The sequence below is a fragment of the Rhinolophus hipposideros genome (assembly GCF_964194185.1).
Source record: "Rhinolophus hipposideros genome assembly, chromosome: X".
Taxonomy (NCBI): domain Eukaryota; kingdom Metazoa; phylum Chordata; class Mammalia; order Chiroptera; family Rhinolophidae; genus Rhinolophus; species Rhinolophus hipposideros.
The window spans coordinates 99,011,684-99,028,374 of NC_138046.1; the positions used below are offsets into that span (position 1 = coordinate 99,011,684).

The 16,691-nt window shown below is 34.0% G+C and overlaps 1 protein-coding gene across 1 annotated transcript in view; it reads right to left on the minus strand.

Annotated features, from left to right (window-relative positions):
• The window catches only part of CFAP47 (cilia and flagella associated protein 47), a 365,678-nt gene that overhangs the window by 76,283 nt on the left and 272,704 nt on the right, over nt 1-16,691 (minus strand). The window contains exons 50-51 of the mRNA XM_081043051.1: nt 8,608-8,778; nt 4,014-4,105 (exon numbers count right to left, since the gene is read on the minus strand). Coding sequence (XP_080899177.1) covers nt 4,014-4,105; nt 8,608-8,778 — 263 coding nt within the window. The remainder of the gene's footprint in view (nt 1-4,013; nt 4,106-8,607; nt 8,779-16,691) is intronic.

Here is a 16,691-nt window from a genome sequence, read left to right on the forward strand (position 1 = left end):
TAAGTTGGCAACAACATCACTGTTATTGGTAGCCTATTATGTGGATAGAGTTAGCCGAAAAAGACTGCACTTCTTTACCAACCTCAAGTTGGAAGTGAACACTTAATTAGTATGGTACACCTCTGCACAGTGACAGAGCAATCTAGCAGTTGATGATGGCAAGTTTTGCTCCTGCACTGTAATGGAAAACTACTTCATTGAATGGGGGGTCAAAACTTGCATTTTCATCTATGTAGACCTTGAGAGGAAATTATTTCAAAGTCTTTATGAATGAAATAACTATGCTAACTATTCACAGTAAAACATAAAAGCAACAGCAGAATTGATAATAATCAAAAGTAATACACAAACAAGAAGAGTTACAGGTATCCTACTATGGTATCAAATTAGGATTAAATGATAATAATGGAATTTATTACATGAGGAGGGTCAAGCCCTTTATGGAAAATGGTCAAAGGCCACTATTTGAAAGTACATTATTCATGAGAACAATACATTCCCAAAAATGTATGTGCAAATTTTAATTTTAAAAATGAAAACAGTAATCAAAACACATAGATCAATGGAACAGAATAGAGAACACAGAAATAAATCCGTGCCTAGTCATTGAATCTATGACAAAGGAGGCAAGAATTTACAGTGGGGTAAAGACATTCTATTCAATAAAGGGTGCTGGGAAAACTGGACAGATACATGCCAAAAAATGAAACTGGATCACCTTCTTACGCCACATACAAAAATAAACTCAAAATGGATTAAAGACTTAAATGTAAGCCCTGAAACCATAAAACTCCTAGAAGAAAATATAGGCATTAAACTCTCAGACATTACCCTTAGTAATATTTTTACTGACATATCTCCTCAAGCAAGGGAAACAAAAGAAAAAAATAAACAAATGGGACATCAAACTAAAAATTTTTTCAAAGCAAAGAAAACCATCAACAAAACAAAAAGACATCCTACTGAATGGGAGAAGATATTGGCCAATGATACATCTGGTAAGGGGTTAATATCCAAAATTCACAAAAAACTTATACAACTCAACAGCAACAAAAACAAACCCATTAAAAAATGGGCAGAGGACCTGAATAGACATTTCTCCAAAGAGGACACACAGATTGCCAACAGACATATGAAAAGATGATAAACCTCACTAATCATCAGAGAAATGCAAATAAAAACCACAATGAGATACCGTGTCACACCTGTCAGAATGGCTATCATCAATAAATCAACACACAACAAGTGTTGGCGAGGATGTGGAGAAAAGGGAACCTTTGTGGCCTGTAGGCAGGATTGCAAATTGGTGTAGCCACTATGGAAAACAATATGGAGGTTCCTCAAAAAATTAAATATAGAACTACCTTATAACCCAGCAATTCCACTCCTGGGTATTTATCCAAAGAAATCCAAAACACTAATTCAAAAAAATATATACACCCCTATGTTTACCACAGTGCTATTCACAATAACCAAATTTTATGGAAACTCCTGAATGTCCATCAATAGATGACTGGATAAAGAAATTGTAGTACATTTATACAAAGGAGCATTACTCGGCCATAAAGAAGAATGAAATCTTACCATTTGTGACAACATGAATGGACTTAGAGAACATTATGCTAAGTGAAATAAGTCAGACAGGAAGACAAATACCATATGATCTCGTTTGTATGTAGAATCTAAAGAACAGAACAAACGATGGAAGGGGGATTGGAGGGATGGGTGAAAAAGGTGAAGGGATTAGGAAGTACAAATTGGTAGTCACAAAATAGTCACGGGTATGATTACCATATGGGAGATATAGTCAATAATGTTGTAAAAACTATGTCTAGTGTCAGATGGGTACTAGACTTATTGGGGTGATCACTTCATAAATTATATAAATGCCTAACCAATGAGCTGTATACCTGAAACTAATATAGAATAATATTGAATGAATATTGAATAATTATATTGAATAATTAAAAAGTATATAGTCATGTCCATTATTCCTATAGTCATGTGATGTAAAGTACAGCATAAGGAATAGAGTTAATGGTATTGTAAAAGCTATGTACGGTGTCAGACAAATAGTAGACTTGCTGGGGTTTTCACTTTGTGAAGTGTGTAAATGTCTAATCATTATGTTGTTTTGTACACCTGAAACAAACAAATAAAATAAATAAGTAAATAAATATGAAAATATACTTGAAGACAGTGGTGGCTTCTTTTTACTTTTTGCTCAGTCTTCTTACGTAGTCACATAAAGTATCTTGATGGTGTGTGTTTCTCAACCTCTGTGACAATCTTTACCATGAGAAGTTGAGTTAGAAAAATCTCAATTTCTATCAATATTTTCTTGAAAGGTTAATAACTCTTTCCAAAAAAGGGGTACTTTATGTGCTACTTAACGAGAAGATGCACCAGTTGTCCGCCTATAAGTAATTTTAGAATTGCATCTATTTGGGGTGATTTGTGTTGCACATTTCTGCTCAGCTCTACCCCTATTTTAAACATAAGGCAGCTAATGGCCCCCTTTTTGAGGTGCTACCTCATGGTCCCAATTTCTCCTAGATCAATTTAAAAAAACTTTTTTTTCTCCTATGCCCTGAAAGAGATGACTGTTAATCTAGCAATCATTCCTATGGCAAGTTAGTTTCATAATGAAAGTTACGTCATTTAAAAATAACCTGTAAGAATGATTTTATTCTGCAGTGATTAACAGGGTCACGGAAGTAGGACATTTTCATTGAGCGAGATAACCCTATCATCATCCTATGAAATCGTTTTCCACTCAGAAGAGACTGCTCTTGCAATCTACACTTGAGTGCATTTCAATAGTTTAACCATCCATTCTCTATGGTTCAATGGAAACTTACCCAGAAATCAGATAGACAAATAATTGATTTATAGACTTAAAGTGTTTTAAATCTTTTCTTATTTTCTATTTGTTGGAGAAAAATTCAAGATTCTAAGCAATCAATTGTATGAAAAAAATCTATCTTCACATTTAAAAATGCAAATAACCTTTATTACAGATCTAAATATTCAAGTACTAACAATAGGAAAATTAAATTGAATTAAAACATGGTTAATAGCAATTAATACTATACTATGTTCATGTTTCATTTAAACTAGGATTGTCAATACTTCACTTTATTAAATAATCCTGGACATAAATTTATAATACTTAATTCACATAAGACTATCTTATTCTTAGTCATTATTATTTATTTTTAAAAAAGTTTTCAATTACAGTTGACATTCAATATTATATTAGTGTCAGGTGTACAGCATAGTGGTTAGACCTATGGGGTATTTTATGTAACCTATGAGGTGATCTCCCCAATAAGTCTAGCACCCACCTGGAATCATACATAGTTATCACAATATTATGACTATAGTCCCTATGCTGTACTTTATATCCCCACGACTATTGTGTAACTACCAATTTGTACTTCTTAATCCCTTCCCCTTTCTCACCCAGCACCCCAACCCCCTCCCATCTGGCAACAATCACTTTGTTGTCTGTATCTATGAATCTGTTCCGGTTTTGTTGATTTGTTTTTTTAGATTCCACAATTAAGTGAAATCACATGGTATTTGTCTTTCCCTGTCTTCTTAGTCACTATTATTTAAAACTCCAAATCTATGCCAGTTGCTGCAAGTGAAAGGCCTACGGAAGAAATCAGTACTATATCGTAAGAGTCTAGAGAGCACAGTGCTGCTTTTATCGTCCGAGTGATGGCAAACACATAGGCCAAGGTTAAGCTGGCTCTAGTAACTCTTGAAATATGCAGGTAGAATGCTAATCAGTGATGCTACTATAAGATACCATACAACTAAAAGATCTTTTCAATAAGCATTCAAGGTACATATTACTGGATTTAAAAACAAAATTGCTATAATTAGAGTAATTTATCCCAGTAGGCTTATTTATATGGATTTTTTTTTAGAGACAGCAATTTAAGTGTACAATAAAAAGCCCTGTTTGCACAAAGACAGTCTATGAACATTTAATGAGCTCTTACCATAGCAATACATTTCATTTCAATAATTTCTATAGGTTTCCCAGGATGGATATGGATCTCAAGATCATACCAGACGTGTAACGTGCCACCTTCTGGAAAATAAACAAGAAAGCACTTCTTAACATAGGCTTCAGAACACCATACTTAACCTAAAATTTGAGAAACATGAACAGATATCATTTTCAAACTATGTCTGATGGACTCATTTGTCAAGAGCCATGAGGGGAGAGTAAAGAGGTAATTTCATCACAGTTTGTGAGCAATAAGCCAAGCCTCATCCTATATGACCACGAAAATGCCCTGGAAAAGCTCCCTGCTCTGTGCTTTCCCCAGTAACTTCAGTTCCCTGCTAAAATAAACTTATGGATATTTTACTTTTAAGTTAAGAATTAATATTTCAAAAGAAAGAATAATCAATCCTTCTCCCTCCTAATTGTCGAAACATTCACATATTGCAGACAGAAATATCTAAATACAGTATTACTATTCACAACGGTACATTTCTAGCACCGTAAGAATCTAGTCTAAAGACAAAGTCAGGAATAGTTCATGGGCTTTACGGTTTCTTGGGAGGGTGAGAAAGGATCCTAGTGATTTCATACAAAGAAAGCTGCAGTGGGGGTAAACCGGAACTCTGGTCTGTGTAGCAGGGTCTGTAATGGCATCAAACCCAGGTTGTTTCTATTTGTTCTCATGTGTTCAGCTTTTCACTTTGATATTCTTTATTCTTCAGCATTAACTGAGTTTGAGGTTTAAGATGTCCTCCAGTTTCAGTTAACTGTATAATTTTCATATCAGTATTGTCACGTTTTAAAGATTCCAAAAACTGTATTTGACTAAATTACTTAGGTAAATCACTAGCCTCCTTGGAGCTTATTTTCCTCATCTATGAAATAAGAGGCCCAGACCATGAAATTCTCAGTGTCTCTCTCTTCTGAAAGAGAAAGTATCTTATTTTCCATTGCATTGTATTATATCGTAAAGCTCTGAATGCCATTATATGGTACTGTAGTGTAATGTATGGCATTGTATCTTACTGTACTACACTTCACTGTTCTGCAACGTAATATATTGTATTATATTGTATTCTGTCCTAGTCTGGTACTTCAGCTGTCAAAAAGCACTTATCAAATTAGTGGAGCTGAGAACAATTCAGATATTCTGAGACATCAGTAGTGAGAAGGAGAAAGGGAGAGATCTAGGTGAGTACTTATTACAAACACCTGTGAGAAGTTCCTGAGGGAAATCTTGCCTCCACATTTTGAATTTCCTCCTGTGCTTATTTATTTTAGATAACAATTACGTTAAAACTATTAATGCGCAAAGAATAAGTTATCAAATTTATATTGATGTTAGATTACTGAGGAAACTACTGCTCACGTTTGTATTGGCTGCCCCTTATATTTTATGAAAGAATTTTAAATGCTTTTATGATATTTAAATGTGACATCTCATTAAATGCTTTTATGACATTTAAATGTTTCATCTCTTAAAATGAAAAGTGTTTCCCCTTCTAGCTCATGTATATTTTATGGATTTTTCCAATCCTTTAATTCACATTGAACTCACAGGGCAATAATTTGAAGAGAAAAGAAGTCAATCTAAGAAGACTGACTAAATGCTCCATGATTCGGGGTTAGTGCAAAAATCAGTAGAATAGTCTGGCCATCTGTGGAATGGTACTGTATTAGTCAGGATTCTCCAGAGAAACAAAACCACAGGCAGAGGGCGTCGGGGGTGGTGTGTGTGTGTGTGTGTGTGTGTGTGTGTGTGTGTGTGTGTGTCTGTGGGTATGCAGTTTTAGCAAGTGGCTCACATAATTGGCTTGGTAAATCCAAAATCTGTAGGATAGGCCGATAGGCTGGAGACTCAGGGAAGAGTTGCAAGTTTCAGTCTAAAGGCAGTATAGTGGTAGAATTCCTTCTTGCTCATGGGAGGGCAGTCTTTGTTCTATGATGACCTTCAGCTAGATTGGATAGGACCCACCCCATTATGGAAGGCAATCTGCTTTAGCAAAGTCCACATCCCAAATCACCTTCACGGAAACATCCAGAATGTTTGACGTAATATCTGGGCACCAGGGCCGAGCCAAGTTGACACATAAAATTAACTATCATAAAGACAATAACACCTACTATTTGTAACTGTTGTGAATACCACATAAAGAAATGTTGTGATGTAGTTGACTTAATTCCTACAGGGCTAAAAATGTATACTGCATATGATGAATTCATTGGTAAGAGCGGGATTACAGTTGCTTTATTGAAGAAGAGAACAACAAAAATAATTAATAAGCATTGGTTAAATACAGGCCTTAAACATATTAAAACTTTTTTCTAATTATAAAATCAATAACATTCACTATAGTTAATTTGAGAAATTCCTGCAAAACTTAAAGAAAATGGAAATGATTCATCATCTCATGACCAAGACTACACTACATTTTTTTGTATAAAATTCCAGACTTAATATGTCAATAAAGACATAGATATATAGATCTACATATACATATATAAATACGCTGGGGTACACAGATTATGTATAATTGATATATACAAATACCAGGGGGTGCCAAGAAATGTATACACATTTTAAGAAATGTTAACACTTTGGTCAAAGTTGCTCAAGCAGTAGTTTGCTGTAATCACAAGTGTCTGGACGCTGATGGTAACCATTTTGAGCACCTCTTGTAATTGCAGGAGACAAAGGTGACTTGTATTCATCTTTTGTTATCAGTATATATTGAGTGTTACAATTTTAATACAGTTTTCCTTTCCTAAAATGTGTATACATTTTTTGGCCACCCTCTGTATATATGTGTACACATTTCTATCATTCAGATAATATTCACTATTCAAATTGAAGTTTCATCCCTAGTCATTAGGGAAATGCAAATTAAAACCACAATGGGATATCACCTCACACCTGTTAAATGGCTATCATCAAAAAGATGGCCACGGGGTTTTGAAATTTAATTTGCGGAACGTAATCAATAATGTTGTAAAGATTTTGTAGGACACGTGTTCCATTTGGGAGACCACCTCAGGGATGATGTAGATGCCTGATCACTGCACGGTACACCTGAAGCTGAACAATAAGGAATGCCAACTATAATTTTACATATATATATGTAAACATATAGTAGGTGTTATTGTCTTTATGATAGTTAATTTTATGTGTCAACTTGGCTCGGCCCTGGTGCCCAGATATTACGTCAAACATTCTGGATGTTTCCGTGAAGGTGATTTGGGATGAGAATCGTATTTAAATCTGTGGACTTTGCTAAAGCAGATTGCCTTCCATAATGGGGGTGGGTCCTATCCAATCTAGCTGAAGGTCATCATAGAACAAAGACTGCCCTCCCATGAGCAAGAAGGAATTCTACCAGTATACTGCCTTTAGACTGAAACTTGCAACTCTTCCCTGAGTCTCCAGCCTATCGGCCTATCCTACAGATTTTGGATTTACCAAGCCAATTATGTGAGCCACTTGCTAAAACTGCATATATATATATATATATATATATATATATATATATATATATATATATATATATATGTATGTATATACTTACAAGAAGCGGAGTACAGCATTAGGAATAGAGACAGTGGAAATGTAATGGCTGTGTGCGATGTCAGAGGGATAGTGGATGGGGGAGGAGGGTTCACACAGTGTGAGGGATATAAATGATAAACGTCTACGTATTACTTTGTCTTGTGCACCTGAAACTAATAAAAAAAAGGACAAGAGATAAATAGTGGCATGGAAGTGGGGAAGAGGGAACCCTTGTATATTGTTGGTAGGATTGCAAATCGTATAGCTACTATGGAAAACAGTATGGAGGATCCTCAAAAACTTAAAAATAGAACTACTTTACATTACATTACATTACATTATAATATTATGGTGGTATCTGTTTCTCTGAAGTATCCTGACTAAATACAAACTCATTTAATAAAGACTTCTTCTTGGGTATACTCTTGTCTCCATAACTTTGCTCCTAGAGACTCACTCTTCTCTTATGCCCTTACTAGTAAACCATAAGAAAACTCATTCCCCTCTTATCCAGGAAATGCGCCTTGTTTATACCCATGGCTCCATCATCTCATTTTCGTTCGAATGTCTACTGAAAAGATATGATGTTTAATAACATTCAAATGAAATTTTATAATATAGGAAAGTTTTATAATACAGTAAATATAGCATTTACTTTCTTTTACGTATAAGGAACACTGCCATCTTGAACTATGTTGATACAAAGCATATTTAAAGAAAAAAATAATACACTCATTAACATTTATCAGAAATTTACTGTTGTGTTTTGATTAATAACAGAAATATATGGAAAGTTTTCCACTTAAGAAAGAGTAGGCAGCCTTCGAGGTGAAGGATTATAATCTGTTAATGTTAATAGCAGTACAAATCCAGAAAGTAAACTATATAAAGTTAATCCTGAAATAATACAGTAAAATTTTGACAAATATATACAACACACATTTCTATATGTGTTACGAATGTAAAGTATCTATTAATTTAAAAGTGAATGAGGGCTTATGAAAACTGATCATGAAACTTTCCATAATAATAAATTTACCTGAGTCTTCCTCATCAAGCTTTTGGAGTAGGTCTGATCCTGATTTCTGATAGAAGGGTATTATATCTTGATTTTGATCTTTACCTTCATCTTCATTTTGATCATGATCTTGATCTATGTCTTTCTTAGAATCATCATCTTGTGTGCTTTTAATGAAAAATGAAATTTTACCTATAACACATAAGTATAAAATGTCAAATTAACCACGGATTAGTTTCCTAAAATGAAAGGTCAGTTTCAGATATTAAAGTAGCTCTACCTTAAAACAAATAAATATGAAGCCAAACATAATTCTAAATGCTAATATTAGAATTAAATCTGATGGAGGTGTAGAACAATTTAATGGAAAGGTCAAAGAAATTTTTTCAAAATCTCCATTAAAATGATAATTTTCAAACAGATTTCTTATAATAATTAAGAAAATTTGGCCAATAATAGAACGGTATCAGCTCTCAGAAAACTGAATGAATGGAGAGTGGTTCAACATACAAAAAATAATCAATGTAATATACCATATTAACAGAATGAAGGAAAAAAACCACATGATCAGCTTGATTGATGGATAACAAGTATTTGACAAAATTCAACAGCCTTTCATGATAAAAATACCATAGGGATAGTAGAGAACTTGCTCAATATGATAATGGCCGCATGTGAAAAACCTGCAGTTAACATCATACCCAGTCGTGAAAATCAAAATATTTTCTCTAAGATTGGTACAAGACAAGGATGCCTGAATTTGCCATTTCCAGTCAACACAGTACTGGAATTTCTAGCCAAAGCAATTATGCAAGATACAGTAGTAAAGGCATCAAAACTGGAAAGAAGTAAAATCATTTCTGTTCACAGATGATATGATCTTATATGTAGAAACCTTAATGATTCCACAATAAAAATGTTATACCTAATAAATATATCCAGCAAACATACAGTATAGAAAATCAACACACACAATTAGTTAAATTTCTATATACTAGCAATGAACAATTTGAAAATGAAACTAAGAAAACAATTCAGTTAGATAAAGCCATTATTTGGATAAACCTACATATGGTAAATAATATGTGTGCACTGAATAATAAGGACACCTGATCAGTATTTCAAATACTATGAAGTACTCCCAAAAATTGAAAGTATACGTTCTCCATTCTTTCTCATTTCAGTCCATTTATTTACTCAGCATATTTTTTCTTCCTCCAAATATCCATTTAAACGTTCTTACATTTTTATTACCCCTTAACAAAGAGAAATTGGACAAGCATTTGAAAAAAAATCAAAAGCTTTATATGACTATAACAAGACCATAAATTATACAACAGAATGAGGAATTAAGTATTTATCTAAAAAAAAAAAAGGGAAATAGATGAAGAGGACTGTGGAAGCAATTACAGGTCAATTCAGTAGCTTATATTTTAATTGAAAGAACATTTTTTAAAAATGGATCTCAGTCAAAAGTACGCCACTAATTTATACTTAATTTTTTCCAGTGAAAAACCTTTTCCTTTGCAATGTAATTTTAATTTTATTTCTAAACAATTGCATTTCTAACTTGCATATTTATTTTTGGTTATTAATTAGCTACAGTAGGAGACCAACAGTCAAATTCTTATAAACTTATTAAAAGAAGAACATTAGACTCAGCAACCTGTCAGCAATGAACTTTCAAACCAAATGCAGTAAATAGTGATTATGAAAATAATGTTTCAAAAGATGGTGATTTTTTCCATAGGACCGTGTTTCCCCGAAAATAAGACCTAGCCAGACAATCAACTCTAATGCGTCTTTTAGAACAAAAATTAATATAAGGCCTGGTATTATATTATACTGTATTATATCACATTACGTTATACCAGGTCTTATATTATAGTAAAATAAGACCAGGTCTTATATTAATTTTTGCTCCAAAAGACGCATTAGAGGTGATGGTCCGGCTAGGTCTTATTTTCGGGGAAACATGGTATAAGTACATGTGATTAGTTTGTTCCCTACATTCCTCTCTTCTGGCTGGGCCCAACAAGTCCAAAAGGGAACAAAAGTAAATAAAAGCTTGACGGTTGGTACTTGGGTTTATCAGAGTGGAAAAGTATAGGTATTAACAGAAATAGTAGTGGTGAGCAAAAGCAACTCTCTAAGATGCAGCATCATTGATTTAATAAAGATTTTCAGGTTGTCTGAAGAGAGTGTTACAAAAACATCGAATAGGACTAGTAATTATAGCTATTATATTTTCAATAGCATAAGCTTTTATTTTGACAAATGGAGTTTTTTCTCTGCTAAATACACTAAGGGGTTGATTTTTCAAAATTCTTGTTTTAACATTCAATTAAAAAAATTTCTCAGTATATAAGTCATTTTATAAAATTAGGAATTGTTTTTCTCTAGTTTCATATTATCTTGTAAATGTAAGTATCAGACTCACGTTTAAAGACTGAGAGCAGTGTAATTTTATATTAATGGTTTTCTTTTGGAAAATAATGAAAAACCAGTTATTGAATGCTTACTCTGTGTTAGGTATAAAATTTTCCCATTCAGTGTCTATTTAACCTTTCTAATAAACATATGAGTTAATTAGTCATTAGACTCATTTGAAAGCTGAGCAACCTGGGCCATAGAGAAGGTTGGGCAACTTACTCCAAGTCACACTGCTAGTAAGTAACAAAGGCATACATATTTCCTTGAATATGGGAAACGGCAGGTGAAGTCATGTTTGAATATTACCAAACATACTACAGAGTAAATGGGATTTTGATTGGAAAAATAGCAAAATCATTCACACACTTCCAAAACATTTATTTTTACCTAAAGCAACAGATCTCAGATAATGATCACTGATCACTTAAACTATTTCATGCCTTAGAAAACCTCCAAAAACAAGTTTCCATGGCAACAGGTAAATGTGGCAAAGTTTTGACCTCTGTACACTTGGTCCCCTCACACCTACTCTGCTCCTTCCACTGGCTTCATGCTTCACCACTCCCTATCGCTAATGAGGAACACTCTTAAAATATCTCATATGACTGGGCTATTGTCAACTTGTGAATTTTTTGGAGGCATATTAATTCCATCAAAAAGCTTTTTCATAAAAATTTGCTCTATGCACATTATATTACACATGATCAAATTAATTTTAATTGTTTTGTTTCTCTATCATACTTCTAAATCTGAGTAGCAAGACTAAAGATGAAAGCCTAAGGAATCTTCTGCTAAGCGTCCTCCTACTTCTTTCTATGTTTTAATTTGTTTATTTTAGCTTTATCTCTAACTTACTTTCTTTTGTTTTATTTCCTCTTCATTGGGAACCAAAAGGCAAGGTGGAAAAACAAAATTATGTGGATGATAAAGAACAGAGATAAAGCAACCCACTGCTGTGGCCACATCTGTCTTTATTCTGTGTATAATACAGTTTGTCTCCCACTCATTCTAAGCTCTTAATTTTTATAAAATGTATACAATTGATCCTTGAACCATGAGGGGGCTGGGGATGCTGACCCCTCACACAGGCATAAACCCGTGTATAATTTAAGTTACTTCTCTACATCCGCAGACTTCCAACCGAGAATCAAATATACTGTTTTCAATCTGTAGTTGGTTGAATCTTGCAGATATGAAACGTGGAGACACGGAGGGCCAACAGGATATTTATTGAAAACAAAAAAGCTTATAAGCGCACCCATGCAATTCAAACCCATGTTGTTCAAGAGTCAACTGTAGTAGTTTAGCACCCAACTGTAGTCTTATAGGCTCCATTTTTTTGTATTATATTTGTATTATATTTTGTTCTTTCTGTAACACAATTATGACATGAGTATAACAGAAGACACTAAGAAAGCAGGGTAAGATTAGTAAAATCTACAGGGTCAGATTTATATTATAGAGGATAGTAGATTAGATTTCAGCTTTAGCGAGAACCGATGCTTTCATTACTAGTGGCAAAATGTTAAAGTAGTGTGATAGTCTAGATTGCCATTAAAACTACATGCTTCTTCCTGATCCACATAGAAAAGGGACAAATTACATTCATTAAAATTAAAACTTCTATAATTTCAAATGTATATGTATATCAAATCATCACATTGTGCATCTTACATAAATACAATTTTTACTTCTCAATTATACCTCAGTAAAGCTCGAAAAAACAAAAACTTCTGCTATTCAACAGACACTGTTAAGAAGAGTAAAAAGAAAACCACAAATTGGGAGAAAAAATTTTAAAGCATGCATCTGATAAAGAACTTGTATCCACAATATATTAAAAAAAACTCTCAAAATTCAACAATAAGAAAACAAATAGGCAAAGATTTGAAAAAGCATTTCAATAAAGAAGACATAGATGACAAACAAGCACAAGAAAAGATACTCAGCATTATTATTGATTATGGAAATGCAGATTAAAACCACACTGTAATGGCACTGCATAAGAATTAAAATGGATAAAATTGAAATGACTAACCTACTAAGTATAGTCAAGAATGTAGAGAAACGGAAACTTTCATACACTGCTAGTGGAAATGGAAAATGGAACAAGCTCTTTGAGAAACTGGCAGTTTCTTTAAATATTATAAATTCAACTACCAGGAGGCAGGTCCAAGATGGCGACATAGGAAGACCCTGAACTCACCTCTTCCATGGAAACACTGAATATACACCTACACATAGAATAGTTCCTCCTGAAGAAAAACTGTGGGCTGACTGAACAGCTTCTGCACAACAAACGAGAGAAAGGTAGGAGAGACAGAGATGTGATAACCCCAAAATCCCCACACCAACTGGGTGACATGCATTAGGGACAGAGATCACTGAGGGGCCAGTGTGGGCAGGCTCACCTGCTCTGGGGCACAGAGATAAAACAGCTATTTAAAGGGCATCTAGACTATACATGACAAAAAAATACATTCATAACGATAAATTATTTATAATAACACCTATAGCTGAGATTCTTAAGTAAAAGTCTTACATGAGAAAAGCCAATGACCTGCTAAACTATGTTTTCATTTTACTGTAAATAAAATACACAAATTCTTTTGACTGGTAAAAGTGGGGGGACGAGAGAGAGAGAGAGAGAGAGAGAGAGAGAGAGAGAGAGAGAGAGAGAGAGAGAGAGAGTTTTATCTTTTCATTTTCTCAATAACAATGCTATCCGTATCTTGGCAGTTCAAAATTCAGATATAAAGGGCTGGCCCAGTGGCTCAGGCGGTTGGAGCTCTGTGCTCCTAATGCTGAAGGCTGCCGGTTTGATTCCCACATGGGCCAGTGGGCTCTCAACCACAAGGTTGCCTGTTCTACTCTTCGACTCCCGCAAGGGATGGTGGGCTGCGCCCCCTGCAACTAACAAGGGCAACTGGACCTGGAGCTGAACTGCACTGGCCACAACTACGATTGAAAGGACAACAACTTAACTTGGAAAAAATCCTGGAAGTACACAATGTTCCCCAATAAAGTCCTGTTCCCCTTCCCCAATAAAATATTTTTTTAAAAATTCAGATATAAAGATTTTAACCAGAATATCATGGTGGATTCTGTCTACTACAGACCTCTTCCAAAAGCAGCCTGAACTTGAGTGTTGTACCAATTAAATGTGGGTCTCATGGCAAACACTTGAATTGCAAGAGTGTTTTCCTTCAGCTTAACAGAGTACATGCAGTTTTCAAATTTATGCTTTCCTCCAAGTTTGTAAATCTTTCTTGTTCTCATATTTTACCGCACTCCTGTTATTGTACTACTAAGTAATTCAAACAATATTTTAGAAACAATTTTATTTTTGAAATGTATTGCTTCCTCCATTCAATATTGACTATACGCCTACTACTGTACGCCAGGTGCTGGTCTGGAGGCCAATGCTGGCCTGACAATCAAAGGACAGATGATCTTGTACTAAAGCAGAAAATGCAGTTTACGTCATCCCTCATTTTTCTATTAACATTAATGAATTTATCTCTAGCCAATTATCCGAGTGTGACTTGAGAACAGAATTAATACTTATTTTGATTTGGGAGTCAAGGGCAGGAAGAAAAGTTCTAGTGCTCATAAACCCTCAAGGGTGACACCATGCAGATGGCAAAGCTGTCATGAAATATCTGAGCATAGGCTGTGTGGGAAAGCAGAGATGGTAAAGGCAAAGAGAAGAGCCCAGAGAAGCACGAGAGGAGCCAAGCAAAACCAATTTATTTTCTCCACAGAGCCTTAAGGCCCTGCTTTTGCAAACCATTTCTTTCATCTAAAAGAGAATGAAATGCTTTGTAGCAACCAACACTTATTTTGAAAGACCAGGGGCATCTAACTGTTGTTGTTTTTTAATGTGGATATGAATTTAATTTTTAAAATTATGTTGTAATATTTCTATTATTGCACAAAAATACAACACACATCCTTTTTCATTGTAAAAGGCTCAAGATATTTAAATAAAATCTTCCAACATCTTAGAAAATGGACTCAAGATATTACGTAAGTATGTAGAGTAAAAACCTGGAAGTTGACAACTGACTGCTCTAACTACATTAGATTTTTCTTCAAGTCCTATAATAACTAGTTTTTATGCTTCTACAACTATGGGGCAATCCACCATGGTGGTGGGACTAAGCCAGCAAGACCCAAAAATTCAACTTCAGCCAAGGTTTTGATAGCTCCCTCCCTGGCATTTTTACTGAGACAAACCAGGGCAGAGTGGGGACAAATGAAGCTCCAAATCCCCCCACCTATCTATATATTGTTAGAGAATTTTTAAAAATGGGAGTTAGTATATTAACTAAGAGTGATAAACATTAACTGAGCTCCTATTAAATGAGCACTTTTCATATATTCCCATTTAATGTCCATAATCACCTTGAAAGGTTAAATATTATCTATATTTTACATGTAAGAAATCTGACATTCGAGGAGCTTAATTATATTACCAAGATCGCACAACCCAATGATATAAATAAAGGTTGAAGTCATGTTTGACTTCTGAATGTATGTAACATAATAACAATAAAATAGCAAAGAGCAAAGTAAAATATATACAATTTTGCCATTGCAATAAGGTAGTTAGTGTGAATATACTGCCCAAACTTTAAATGAAAAATGCAAATTTAAATCACATGACTTTTGCTCAGATTTACGTTTTGAAAATACACATGACAGGCAATGCTTCTCATCATATCCAATATTTGAAATAAAATTCTGAACTGAATTTGTATTTCAAAGATGACACCCGGTAATACATTTCTTTCTGGATAGTTTATCATTTCAGAAGAGTAGTAGGATGCCAAGTATAAAAACTATTTCTATCTTGCTTAAACAGAGGCCTAATGTAAAAACTTTATTGTGCACACGTTAAACATTTTGTTCTGACATTAAGCAGAAGTTGATTGAAAAGAAATTTTAAAATGTCTTTAGAAAAGCTGTTTAAAAGCCTGACTGCAATTGTTTGGACAAGGCTTTCTTTGTGCCAATGTCATAAGAGATCTCATCCCAGTGTATGAACTTTCAAATTGCAGATGTGAAGAAATGAATTTGAGCTATAATTCACAGTTGTGTTGAACTGAATGAATACAATCACTTTTCAGCTAGTGAAAAAGCATTTTTGGCTGCTATTGAAAAAATACAAAGTAATTGTTGGCTATGTCAAAATTAATCATTGTTACCTAGTTACTAGAGCTACCAGCTTATCAAGTCATGAATAATAAGTTTCAGACCATCATGAATGTTCAGAGTAGAGACAAAATTTACCAATATGATTGGAAAACACCTTAAATATGGGTTCTCAAAATTTAGTTTTCTAATGTGGAATAAACAGTTAAAGCACCTTGGTGACTGCATTGGATGGACTATGTCCACGTAGTGTTCTGTAGTATCTAAAGACTTGACACTCTAAGTAAATGCTATATGGAAATTTTCCTTTAAAATTAAAAAAAATTTAATGCAATATAATCAACTTATAACATTAGTTTTAGGTGTAAAAATATTCGGGTGTATAATGTTTGGACATCATTTTACCAACCAGGCCATGATCAACATATTAAATTATTTCAGTCTGATATTTGTTCATACATTTAAATGACTCATACGTAATTCAATAAAAGATTCTTGCTATTGGTTTTCCCTGT